We start from the raw sequence: 13,363 nt of genomic DNA on the forward strand, positions 1-13,363 counted from the left end.
ACTATTTTTAAAGATATACAATTATTAACACCCCTAAAGGCCCCCATCTTCTCGCTATCTTTCCTTCACAAAAGAAAATTTCAGGCAGGCACATTTACAGCTTTTAGCAATTTTTAACTGGACACAATCTGACAGCTGAATTCATGAAACTGACCAGCTTGTCAATTTCACACTTTGAAAGTACAATAATAGCTGATAGCATGAGGGTGAATTTAAGAAATCTGTCACAGAATTGCTGGCTCCATTGAAAAGCAAAGTACAGTACATAATTATGGGAGGTGGGAGGTAGGGAAAATTGTATTGTCCATTTAGGATATCTGTTTCAAGAATTCCGACCTGAGGCACTGAAAATGTGTTCTCTCTTTGCTATAATAGCTGTCTGAGGCATCTAATAGAATTTGTTTTGAAAATAAATACAATATCTATTAAGTATGTTCCTGATCATCATCATATTACTTATAACATAATCTTTAAATTGGTATCATGGAAAGATTCCTTTAAATCAGAAGGTTGTATCTTGGTACATCACCCTGGTTTTTACTCAAGTTGAGTGGCTGGTGGATACACTTTGAAACAGAAAGAATAGTCCAAATGGTTGGTCAGAACTATCTATGGTGGAACTAACTCCCCATAGGTGAGCTACAAGATGGTTATAAAGAATACACCAAAGGGTAAAGTCCACATTAGTAACTCTTTAAATCCAACAGCCAATGTGTCTCAAATTACTAGCAGTTACTAGTTACTAAGAGCTCAAAATGTGTGAGCTGCCCTTTAAGTAACTGGCACTGTGTCTCTGACATGTATAAGAAATAATAATAATAACAACAACAACTTTAAGAGGATATACAGGGAGAGCAATCTCTCAGGGATCTTCCTAGGTACTTAAGATGCAAACTGTAGACTGGGCTGGGGGATCACTCTAGTAAATTTAGAAAACAGAGGAGACATTTGGCAAGTAGTGTACTGGGAGGTGAACTGGAAACAATACAACCGGATTGTGATAGTCCCGGTTTTGAAGAATAGAACTACTATCTGGAATCCTGGAACACCCAATTAATGAAAGCCAAGCTCACAGTTAGTGTTCAAGATTTCTTTTTAAGCATGAGAAAACTGATTTCACTTGTTAGTGTTTTTAAATTAGAATAAATGTCGCAGAGAAGCAAGTTTTCTACATGCCTATGTAAAAGCTACAATAAATCTGAAGGAAGCAAAAAAAAAAATTCTTCGGTTTGTTCGTGGCTTTCTTTTCAAATTGTTTCCTACAACTTTAGCTCTTCATTATAAATTAAGCGTCCCCTTCCTTGTGAAATAAGTGTATGTCTAAGTACACCAGATTCCCGTGGCAGAACTACAAGCTTTGATTCTGCCATGGAAAGGTCTCCAAAACAATCCCCCTCCTCTATGGCAGCCGCGTAGACTTTAATTCCTGCTATTTCTCCTTCTCCCCACTAGTTCAGAGGAAAGAAAGAAAAAGAAATCGCCCCCTCACCATAATCAGCCCTCCTTAAAACAGTAATCTCCACCTTTAAAAAATTATATATCTAATATGCGGTGGCAAAATCCCTGAGTAAGGTCGGAATGCCCCACCGCTCCCCGTTTTTCCCCAATACTACGCCCACCCTGGGAGGAGAGGAGGAGGGTCGCACAAATACACGTACCCGGACACCCCTATTCTCTAGAATCGCCTCTTTCCGGGGTCTGAGGTTTCAGGCGAGAAGTGAACCATGCAGGGGAGGACCTCTGCCCGAGGAGGTTCAGGAGAAGAGCAAACTGTGTGCGCTCCGGTGCCCGGGCGCGGGGCTCGTGGACGCGGGAGCGTGTCGCTCCGGCCGGGGAGGCGCCGGCAGCCCGGGATGGGCGCAGGGCGATCCCGGCGCGGCTAGAAGGGAGGACACAGAGGGGCGGACTGGTCAGGCAGGGGACTTACCTGGTCATGTTGGCTCCGGGCAGCCGCCGCCACCGCCTCCCGCGCCGCCACCAGCACTTTGCTCCAGCGCCTTCGCGCCCCGCCACGGCCGCGCAGCCTGCGCCTGCCCGCGCCGCCGCCTCCGGGCGGCCAATTTAATCCCGCCGAGCAGCGGCCGCCGCCGCGGGAACCCCCCTGATCGCCGCCGCCGCCCAGTCCTGGTGCGGCCAGCCCAGTCCAGAGCGAGGAAGTGGAGGAGAGTCAGCGAGTGAGTCCAAAATCCCGAAATCCAGCATCCAAGGGAGCGCGTCCCCCCGCCCTCCCTCCACCCCTACCCCTTCTCCTCCTCCTCCGCCTCCTCCTCCTGTTCCCGGGCCGTCCTCCTGGCCCTTCAGAGCCCGCGGCTTCGCGGCGGTTTCTCCTCCTCCCGCTCCTCCTGCTCGCCCTGCGCCCGCTTCTCCGGCTGCCGCTGCCGCCGCTGTGTGGCTCCTCTCCCTCCTCCTCCTCCTTCTCCTCCTCTTCCTCCTCCTCCCGCTCCTCGATGCTCCGCCGCTCGCGGCTGGGGGGTCCGGGGCCGCGTCTCCTCTCCTCCCTCCGCCTCTCCTGTTTCCTCCTTCCTGCTGCTGCTTCTTTTAAAGCAGATTCTTTGGCCACAAATAGCAACTCGACTGCCCCCCTCAGCGCCTCCCCTCCCTTCTTCTCTTCTTCCCCCCAAAAGTGAAGCGCACGCGAGGTAACCAGAAACTGAGGCCCACAGGGGGAAAAGGGAGGCGGGGAGAGGGGCCTCGGCAACGCCTGGAGGAGAGCCGGAGCGAGCGGAGTCCAGGGCCAAGAGGTGGGATGGCCAGCCCAGCTCAGTCCTTGGACCTGGCGTGAACCTAGTGGTTACTGTTGCAAGCGAGGTGGTTTGGTGGGGAAATTAAATGAAAAAGCTCAGGAAAGTAATTGGAAAGGCTTCTCTCTTTGTTTCCTTGAATGGGTGATTTCTGAAATCCTCATAACGTGCTGGGGATCCCACGGAATCGTTGTGCCCAGCGCTAGGGTGTTGTGTGCGCCCGTTGCCTGCGCGAGAGTGTGAGTGTGGGTGCGTCCGGGCGCAGGGAGAGCCAGGCCCGCTGCGCCCGCTGGCGAATCCCTGAATCTGGATCACTGACCCACTGAGAGGGCCAGAGGGCTGGACGAAGGAGGGGCAGGCAGGAGTGCTGGGCGAAGGAGGCACCATACCTCCCCCCCCCCACACACACACACTCTCTCTCTCTCTCTCTCTCTCTCTCTCTCTCTCTCTCTCTCTCTCTCTCTCTCTCTCTCTTTTCTCTCTCGAGGAGGGGGCGGGGTGACGTCACTCTTCAGTATCCATCCACCCGGTCAGAAAAGACCCTCTCTCATAGATTCACTCATCTCCTAGAGAGGCACACCCGGGCGCTTCCTACTCTGCGTCCTGGCGCACCGGAGGAAAAAATTCTGGTCGCACCCTGTTCAGAGCTTTGATAATAATATAAGGAGCGCGCGTTGATGAGACAGTTTGTGTCCGCCCCAGTTCACCTTGGCAGCCTCGTTCGGGGATGCTTGTAGGATCCACTTTGGCGGCAGAGAAGGAGAATGGGAAGCACTGAATCCAAATCCTGGTGTAACAACTCTTGTTTTGCTTTCATGCTATTTGCTTTTATGATATTGGAAGTGCAGTGCTCCCCAGCTTCTGTGAAGGACAATATAAAACCCTCTCCCCAGACAGGAGCCCAGTTGTTGGCATACACATTGTTTATCCACAGAATGCAAGGGTGGCTAAGGTGCCCTGTGTGGATTGATAAGTAAGGGATCTCCATAGGATCTCCAGCCCCGTGGAGAAAGTCAGCAGCTGGAAGCCACCGTTGGCAATTGACCCGTCAAATTTCGTTAGAAACTTGGTCAGAAAGGTTAAATAAAGTAAAGCCAGGGCCTTCATCCACCTCCATTGCTCATCCTGTGTTCAGGCTAGCACATACAAACAATACTCCTGCAGACTCCAAGCTGTCTTCAAAAGAGCAAAGGTAAGCAGACCTCCTTATATTCAACCTAATGATCCTGTTTCCTGACTGTTGTCTCAAGCCACCCATGTGTTTCTACCATCTGCATGCTGTGCTCCTGAAAAGCGCTGAAGGATTGGTCAGTAATCCTCTGACTCCTGTGTGTTCTAAAAAGAAGGCACATAGTTTTGGAGTCTTCAATTAAATGAAGTCTAGTTTTCCAACAAGTTAGGGGTGAAGAAGGCGCATCCTGGCATGACTCTTTTTCATTTTTCCTTTTTAATGGTTAGCCTCATAGTGAAAATCAGGAAGATTTTCACCTTCCAGTCAGGAATACCCTCCAGTCTTTCTGATGATACAAGGTGAAAGACTGAGCAGGTATGATGAACTTCTGCTCCTTGTGCCCTTGAGATAGATTTGGAAATCTGAGCCTCCTGATAAATGATTCTCATCTAAGATGTAAACTCCACCATGGTTTTCTCATTGCCACATCCTCCCCCATCTCACTTTCTTCCAAAGTAGAATATTAGAGGAATAAACATTTAAAATCCTACTATTCTACTTCTCTGCTGTTATCTTGGGTGGAGCAACTCACAACCCACTGCCTGCACATCTGACTTCATTTGAGAATAATGCATCTAAGAAGACTGACTGCTCTCTGGGAGCGTAGTCTAGGAAATATCATCCCCCTGGTAGCAAGATAGACTAGCTATAGAAATCAGCAATTATTTTTTACCAAGGTGAGCAACAGCAGGTAAAAAAGGGACCCAGACATCAAGGAAACACAGGAGAGTATAAGTAAAGGACACAAGCCCAACTTTTCTGTCACCACGAGGCCCTCAATGTTCATTTCCCTACTACAACTGAACCTCTGAGACAAAGAGGTAAGGATCTAGGGCAGCAGCTAGAGAGTGTGAGCTATTATTATACAAAAGAGACTGAGAATTATTCAGGGTGATGCTGCTGAGGAAGGCGAGATAGACAAATAGAGAGCCAAACTTTCTCTGCACATCCGAGTAAAAGTGGGAGGAAGACTGCAGCCAGATACACATATATTAATACAGACTTGTAACCAAAGAGCACTGTGATGCTGCAACATCTTATGTAACTATTTACCCTTTGGAAATTTTAAATCAAAGAACACCAGAAGTAGATTAATCATCTGTTGAAATTTTCTCATTTTTATAGGTGAGGAACCTGAGTCCCTGAGGTCACCCTCCTCTTTGGTGACAGAAGTAGAGTAAAAACTCAGATATCATGACCCAGTTTCTCCTATCACATAAACTATTCCTTATCACTTCCAAGCTCTGGATCAAAGAAACCATTTTTCCAACTTATCAATGAGCAATAAATATAAAATGCCTTAAAACTATAAATACATGGAGGAAAAAGAAGCAATAGGACTAGGCATTTTCTTAGCTCCCTTCCAGCCCTAACATTTTGTGATGAATAGCACACAGGAGCTTTGCTATAGCACAACCCCCTCTAGTGCATAATTCAGCATACGATGAGTATGAGTCTGTTTTGGACCCCATCCAAGGGAGTTAGTTCCTAGAAGTACTCGAAAGATTTCATTCTCATTTATCATGAAGCATCGTAAAAGAAGACTAAAAATAGTCATGATGACAATAATAGTAATCAATTGTTCCAGTTACATTATGTACTAAGCATGTTATCATGCTTTTTTTTAAGACACATTGTGACCTTTATTGACTCACAAATCTAGTGGGTTATGAACAATTTTTGGAAAGAAATGGTTTTGGTCATATGGCTAGTGATTAAAGGAGAAAGTTTGAAAGCCACTGCCTCCTCTCAGTCTTTACAATGCCTTGCTAGTTAAGTATCATTAGTTCCATTGTGTAAGTGAGGAATGAGATCAGAGAGGATATTTTGGTCAACCTGACAACAAGCAAGTGACCAAACTAGAATTGAACTTAGATCCATTTAACTTCAAACTCTTGTGCTTTTACTTCTGTAATGATGATAAATTATGAACTGAGGGATGGAATAAATTGTTGTTCATCATATTTTCTTTGTGAGGAGTATAGCAGTTTTTATTAAATTCAGCTAGAATAGAGAAACACAGAACAGATCCAAATGACATGTTCTGAAGATAGTGAGTGGCATCTTAGGGTAATGAAACTCATATCTGAGACCCTCTCTTGCAGGTGCTAGGTGGTACCTAACATTCTTCTTTAATTTGCTGCTAAATGTAGAAATGAAATAATAGTGGTTTGAATAAATCTTTACCTCTTAAAGTGTTAAGATGTTTGAGTTTTAAAAATTAATTCACACAAAGACACTCCCTACACTGAACAATATTTTGCTTACTTGAGTGACATAAGATACATGCATATAAAGATGCACAGAAATAAAGTAATCAGACAGTACTATAATTCCACCTAGATTACAAAGAAGAAAGGAAGATCCAAGAACTCAGGCACCATGCTAGCTTTTTTGACTCACACAGTCCTTGTGAATCCTACCTATAACATTGCACATTTTGGTGTGTAATTCCCATTCTTCAGATTTGAAAGCTCAAACTCAGCTCCAGGAGATGACTGAAATGAGGGTCTAATCCTGGTCTTTCTGATTTTAGTATCCATTACAAACAGGTGGACTTCCAGGTGTTTAGAGGTTTGGAGACCGGCTCTGCAAACATTCACACTTTTCTGCATATGAAAGAAGTGCAGTTTCTTTTTCTCTAGAGCAGCATCTCTTTTTGCTGACAGGCAACACTATCCTCTTTAAGAAATCCCTATCTTTCTCTAACTAAAGGCCTAGAAAAGCCAAGCCCCCTCTCTTGACTGCTCAGTTTGGCCTGCTGCATTTCACCCTCACCTGCAGTGTATAGAGGACGTTATGGTACGATGCTATTTTCCATTGGCTCTGCTACTGGAGATTACAGCATGCGACTGTGACAAATGGATATTCCCATTAAATTCTTTAGTAGAGTGGGGCATTCCATTAACCATTGGCACCATCCCAACCCAAGTGAAACATTGGGTCATTTTTTTCTTGTGAGCAATAAGTGAAGGGAGAAAACAAAGGATATACTCTAATTACCTTTCCTATTTTTTTTGTTGCATGCATTATGATAGCCGTATATTACAATTATTTATAATTAATATATGACAAGCTGTCAGCTAAAATTTAACAGGTGATTTGTCAAGAAGCCCCATTAATACATGCATTAACTATTGGCTTTCAGTGTTTCCTAACAATAAAATTGTGTCTTGTTTTGTTTTTTTTTTTTTAATCTATACAGTTTAGACATCAGATTCACATATCTTTATATATTTGCAGCATCTTTTTTCAAGCACAACTATTTCTAACCTAAATGAGTGGGTTGTTATTTAATGTCAGGTGTAATCATTTTTTATCACTTTGTTTTAAGTGTCAATGTTTTAGCTGAGGAAACCAATGGCTTCTTGTTTATTTGTTTTATTCCTTCATGATTTTAAATACATGGTTGACTGATATCCTTGAAAGAAAAGGCAAAGCTGAGTGGAAGGAAAGTAACTGTACTCTGTATTTGTATCTTAACATTAGAGAATTTTTAAATGAAGGAATATTTTAAAATACAGAAAAAGATTAAGAAGTCACCAAAAAGCTAGTAATTAATCAACTGAATAAAGGAAAAGTCGACAGAGACGAAAAACTGATGAAGTAGGCTTCATTTTGCTGAGTGATACAAGAATGAGGCACACAGTAGAAATGAATCACAGATAGTTCCTAGGACAGGAAACAAGAGTCTTTGAAAATAGGAATATCTTGGTTCAGTGTCTGTAAGAATGTCTAAGACATAGGACATAACCTGAACTGAAGTTAAAATTTATACTACAATTTTATTAGTGGATCCACAGCCAAGCAAAGCTTGCACTTCTTCAGAGAATGATAGAAAAGTAAAGCAGCATTTGTTTAAAATTTCATTTGCACAAGCCTGACTCTTATCTTTTAAGACTAGGACATGCTGCCGGCTTTTAATGACTTGCAATCAACTACTGTAGAGGGTGCTGAACCTCCTTAATGAACAAATGTGCTTCAAGATTCAATGGTTAGGAAGAGAGAAAAAAACAAAAGTCAAATCCAAAGCACAGCAGCTTTTCAAAGCTAATAAGACTTCTGTGCCCACCAACCAAGTTCAGGTTTCATGTTTTTAGCAAGAAAGTACTGATACAGAGCTGTGAAATTTTTATTTTATTTATTTAGGTACCAGGGGTTGAATCCAGAGGCTCTTAACCTCTGAGCCCTATTCCCAGCCCATTTTTATTTTTTAATTTGAGACAGGGTCTTGCTTAGTTGCTGATGCTAGCTTTGAACTTGTGATTTTCCTGCTTCAACTTAACATACTTAGTGTAGTGTTCTCTCAGCCACTGGGATTACAGGCATGTGCCATCTGGCCTGGCCTGTGAAATTATTTTTAAAGACTTTTTCTAATAAAGTTTCAGAAAATGCTTTTCAGCCACTCAGAAGCAAAATACCACCAGTTAGTCCCCATGTAACAGGAAATGTATCTCCATGAAGTCTGGGAATTATAGATGACTAGTGAGAAACTAGTCATTGTATCCTGAGTTACCTTATCTCACCTTGTTTCCCATATGCAGCACTGCCCCCATCTACAGCTGTAGACAGTTCCCCATGCATTCAAGAGCAGTTATCAAAACAGTGAATACCAGAAAAGACATTAAGAATACTATCTTCCAGCCACGTTTTCTCTATCTTGGTCTTATAGTTGTATAATTGTCTTATACTTCAGTTATGCCACTTAATTTCTACTTGGTGTACATACTCAGTGTAGTGTTCTCTCAGCTGTTTTCTCAGAGTAGGCTTCATGTCTGATTGGAACTAAAAGCACCTTTCAGAGTGCTTTAAGCATTCTAAGTACTTCATAAATATTTGAGAAAATAAAGGAAGGGAAGGATGGAGACAGGAAGAAAGAAAAAGGAAATGAATTTATTGTTAATTGCCTATTTCATGTGAAATATCACATTCTTTACAGAGCTTCCTGCAGTCCATTAAATAGAATGAATTTGCGGTGTCTCTGGGTTCTCATTCTTTTCTTTTTTCTTTTATTTCCTATCTCTCTGTAATTTTATTGTATATGTGTGCACCCGATTAAACTCTGAGCATCTCCACACTATTTATATCACCATGGCTGTAAGCAGATATCAAAAAATGTCTATTGAATGAATCAATGAGTGGTAACATGTGCCTGGATACCACTGTGGCTGGTTAGATATCACTTTTCTATCACCTCTCACTGTGACCACACTGCAAGTTACAATTACCTATAGTTTGGTCAGAGTTAGGTCTCACCAGTCATAACAAACACCAAAATGTCACAAAGAATAATAAAATATGAACAGCAGTGTGTGGATTCACAGCTCCAGAGATATCTGGATGAGAGTAATTAGAAAGTTTCATGTATTCCTATAAGATGTCAAAATAATTGTTCCGTCTGGGGCAGGGGGTTGGGGGAATCCTTCACATGGCTAATGGTATTTGTAAACAATATTTTCTATCTGATCATATGTTACCACAGGTCACCCTGACTTTCCAAATTCATTGGCCACATCTCCAAAATCACTAGTGACATCAAACAAGCCTAGAGAGATTTTAAAAGGAGAATCAAAGACTATTTTTTCCCACTTGTATGATTACCTCAAATACTCTATTCAAGTCAGTGCATATTTTAAACATGTACGAGTACCCAACCTGCTCAGTTATTTGTATTCAGTTCTTTAAGACCATGTTTAGTCACCTTTTCATACCACAGAAAGTTCATTTTTATAATACAAATGTCTTGACTCTATCCTGGACTGCTACAGTAATAAATTTTTGCATGTTCTGCTGCTCCCAATCCTCTCCCTACTGGCATCAATCCATTCCCCACTATGCTGTCCAATTAACTTTAATAAATCTCAAGTTTGATTATATAACTCCCATGCTCAAAAAAATTCAGTGGATCATGATTAAGTACATTCTGCACAACTAATCACAAATGTTCTACCAACATTCAAGACACACCACAAATGGAATGCCGCCTGAAGCCCATTATTCCATTCTGTATTTCAAACCTTTACTGCCAATATCCTAAACTCCAGCATTGTCAAAATAGAATTGTACAGGTTTTTGTTTGTTTGTTTTGTTTTGTTTTCCTCAGCAATTCCCCTATGACAACATGAGGCTGACTACCCCCACCAATCCTAAAGAATCATTTCACTGAATACTCTTTCTGATGCCTCTGCCCACATGCTTTGAAACTTCTTACAATCTCTATCATGCTAAACATTCTACTGAAATTGACTAAAAGGCCATAGAAAACGGCACCACTAAGGTGTGTTTCATGGCTAGTGTTATTGGTTTAGATCCACTAATTGGAGTGGCAAAATGCTACAATTGTACACATGTACTGGATGGAGTTAGTGGGAATTTATGCAAACATTTACGTAATCCTATCTTGTAGAGATATCTTAGTTTACTCATGCCTTTGAAAGTTCTTGTGCCGGGTTACAATGTTTGTGAGGAGAATAAAGAAATTCTAAAAATTCTGAGTTGAGACCAATATGAAGAGCAACTGACAATGTGAACTTTTAACAATTTTTTTCTTCTCTCTCTCTCTCTCTCTCTTTTTTTTTTTATTCCTAACTCAACTATGCTCATTATCAATGCAAGAGATGAACTGACCTGGGACTATTAACAGTCTTTGACCTTGAGAAGCACAAAAGCCAATCAAGTCAGGCATTCTTTTCTGTTTTTCCTTAGGCAAAGACACCAGGGCCCAGGTACCTGGTAGAAGTCCTGAAAAGGGCTGGTGTTCATGTTTACTTTTTCCTCTCCTTCAGAGGGATCTCCTGAAGAGGGATCTTTTTAGGTAGTTCTGAAAACCACCTTGATAATTCAGATTGTCAAACCCTGGAATGGTGGTTCACAATCCTAACTGTGCGTCATCATTTATCAAGAACCAAACTCTAAGAAATATCCTACTTGCCCCAATACCACTTGCCTATGTTATTCTTCCTTTTTATCCCTGCACACCCCCTCCCACAAAATAAAATAAAACAGGTTGGATGTCAAAACTGCTAAGTAGAGGTAAGAAATTAGAGTAAGTGCTGAAAGCTAGAATATTTTGTGAGATTCAGTCCTACCTGTACCATTCATAACACATTAAAGTTATACTTCTTTTTCTCTTCCTATACCTCTGCTACAGGCCAACCCCTCTGCCCATGTATATTTCTAGATTACAAGGCTGTAAGGTCTTGATCAGAAGGGCAGGGTCTTACTATTCTTTGTGTTCCTTGTCCACCTGCACAATGTCCTGTCCTAAGAGTGCATAATAGAACTTTGTACTTTTGAGTTTTTTTGGAGCGCAGTGTTTTCTTTGAAATTAATGAAAACTCTATAGGGCAGGAACTTATCACAGTTTTCCCAGTTTAATAAATTCTATCATGTTGTTTCCAGGATCATAATCATATGTATCAAATCATGAATCCAAATGTTTGGATTGTCAAACCCCTGGAATGGTGGTTCACAATTCTAACTGTGCATCATCATACATACAAATTTTTTAAATGTATGCCTATGGCCCACTCATACTAGCTAAATTGGATTCTCTGGGAGAGGGGCTCTCATATCTTTACTTTTAAAAGCTTCTCAGTGGATTAATCTGGTTAGCCAAGGTGGAGCAAACTTAACTTTACAGCTGTAGGAAACACAATTCAAAAATCACGGGGCTAGATTATTTCTAAATTTTTTTTTTCCAGCGGTAGGATTCTTTGTGAAAGTGCTTTTATTTTTTTATCAGTGAAAAAACACATGACCCTTTGACCGAATTCCATTTTTAAGTAGTAACTGCAAGTGAAATGTAGCCCAAATTTCTTACAGTCCTGCAGGGTTTTCAGCATTTGTTACTACTTAGTTTTCACGCATGCCCATTTGCCCACTGCTCATTCTTCAGACCTCCACTGTGTGCAAGGTATGTGAACTATGCACTATCAAGCCTTGCTAGAATGTGTGCTGTGAGCAGGACACACATGCCAGGGAAAACCCTTTTATCCAAATACAATAAAAACATCCCCTAATGATTTTCATTCTCTGCAGTTCAATTAAAAGAGAAAACCATGCCATCAAAATAGCCTAAATTCCAGCCCACCCCCAAATGAGTCTGTGATTACAGCAAGAAAGGAGGAAAAAAAAATAGAATGAGGGGAAAAGATTAAAATCCCTTCCTTAGAAGCAAATTGGAACTAGTCTAAATACCTGCGAGTTATTTTCAGAGTTAAGTCAGGAACAACAAAACTACTACTTCTGAGAGAGAAAGATGTTGCTTCCAATTTTTGCCTTAAGGAATTCATTTTCTTGAGAAGGAAATATTCTCGATGAACTCTAATAATAGAAACTATCAATATGCAACTAGAGCGGACTTCTTATTCCAAGACTTCCTAGCAATGTCTAACAAATACAGGGAACACTATCTACACTTTATTAAACATTAACACATATGTGGCACTTTATGGTTCACAGAGAACATAAAGGACCTGTCTTTTCAATGCCTCTAATAATTTTGTAAGTGGCAAACACCTATTTAACCCAGGGGCCAGACTTATTAATTTCTCCAAATCAGAAACTTAGGGCTAGTTGCCAGGAGTCAGAATTCTTGGCAAACTTTTTAGGTAGTTCTGAAAACCACCTTGATAACTCAGTTCAAGTCCAGTTCAAATTCATTGATATGTATTTTTCTTTCTTTCTTTTTCTTTCTTTTTTTTTTTTTTTTTTAAATCCCAGGAAAATAACTCAGTGCCTCTGAGCGGATTTCAGCATTTCTGAAGAGGCTAGTTGTCTTTTTCCAGGACTTGCCTTTTTCTTTCCTCTATTCTCTTTAGAGGTGGAGGAATCACCAGTGGTATTATTTTACCTAAATCTACAAGCTTTTTAATTCTGCTCTGCACAGCTGGCTTATTCTAACAGTGGTCTGTACTCTGAAGGATGCTTCTAGCTGCTAGCACTAGTTGGCAATTGGGGGTAGGATTGAATCCTACCTACTACCCTTCCAACCATAACTAAGGTCGTAAGAGCCTGCAGATACCTCAAGTCTCCTTCAGCAGGAAGCTGTAATTATAGGAAATTTAGTGGACATTGAAGTGCAAACGTAGCAGCCTGCTGGGACATTTCAGTGGGCTTCAGCATTCTAGGATGCTTCTCGTTCTAGCTATTTTACTTGGAATTTGCCATCAACTGTTTGTGTTGCCGTCTGTCTTTTCCTGTCAGTTTTTAGAAAAGCTTTAAAAGATATACCCTTAGCTTGCTTGCCCCCCCCCGCCCCAATTTTATTGCAACAGCATGAAATAACCACCCTGGAAATACCATCTCATATATCACAAGAAAAACAAAAACAACAAACAGATCTTTCAACAAACAAACAAAACAAAAACAACAACAACAAAACCTTCTT

At 41.5% G+C, this 13,363-nt stretch overlaps 2 protein-coding genes across 54 annotated transcripts in view; one reads left to right on the top strand and one right to left on the bottom strand.

The window, feature by feature from the left end:
• Ptprd (protein tyrosine phosphatase receptor type D) overlaps nucleotides 1–13,363 on the bottom strand; it is a 2,128,582-nt gene that overhangs the window by 493,246 nt on the left and 1,621,973 nt on the right. The window contains exon 1 of one of the 50 annotated variants that reach the window (XM_078047624.1): nucleotides 1,928–2,059. The exons of the other annotated variants lie outside the window; for them this stretch is intronic. The gene's annotated coding sequence lies outside the window, so the exon portion shown is untranslated. Of the gene's footprint in view, nucleotides 1–1,927; nucleotides 2,060–13,363 lie in introns of those variants that run through there. 50 annotated transcript variants of the gene reach the window in all.
• Nucleotides 1,562–13,363, top strand: part of LOC144377281 (uncharacterized) — a 503,618-nt gene continuing 491,816 nt past the window's right edge. For all 4 annotated transcript variants that reach the window (XR_013438121.1, XR_013438123.1, XR_013438122.1 and 1 more), the window contains exon 1: nucleotides 1,562–2,174. Coding sequence is in view for 1 of the 4 variants with exons in the window: in XM_078047635.1 (XP_077903761.1) it covers nucleotides 1,579–2,174 (596 nt within the window). In the remaining 3 variants the exon portion in view is untranslated. The remainder of the gene's footprint in view (nucleotides 2,175–13,363) is intronic.

The sequence above is a fragment of the Ictidomys tridecemlineatus genome, chromosome 4 (assembly GCF_052094955.1).
Source record: "Ictidomys tridecemlineatus isolate mIctTri1 chromosome 4, mIctTri1.hap1, whole genome shotgun sequence".
Taxonomy (NCBI): domain Eukaryota; kingdom Metazoa; phylum Chordata; class Mammalia; order Rodentia; family Sciuridae; genus Ictidomys; species Ictidomys tridecemlineatus.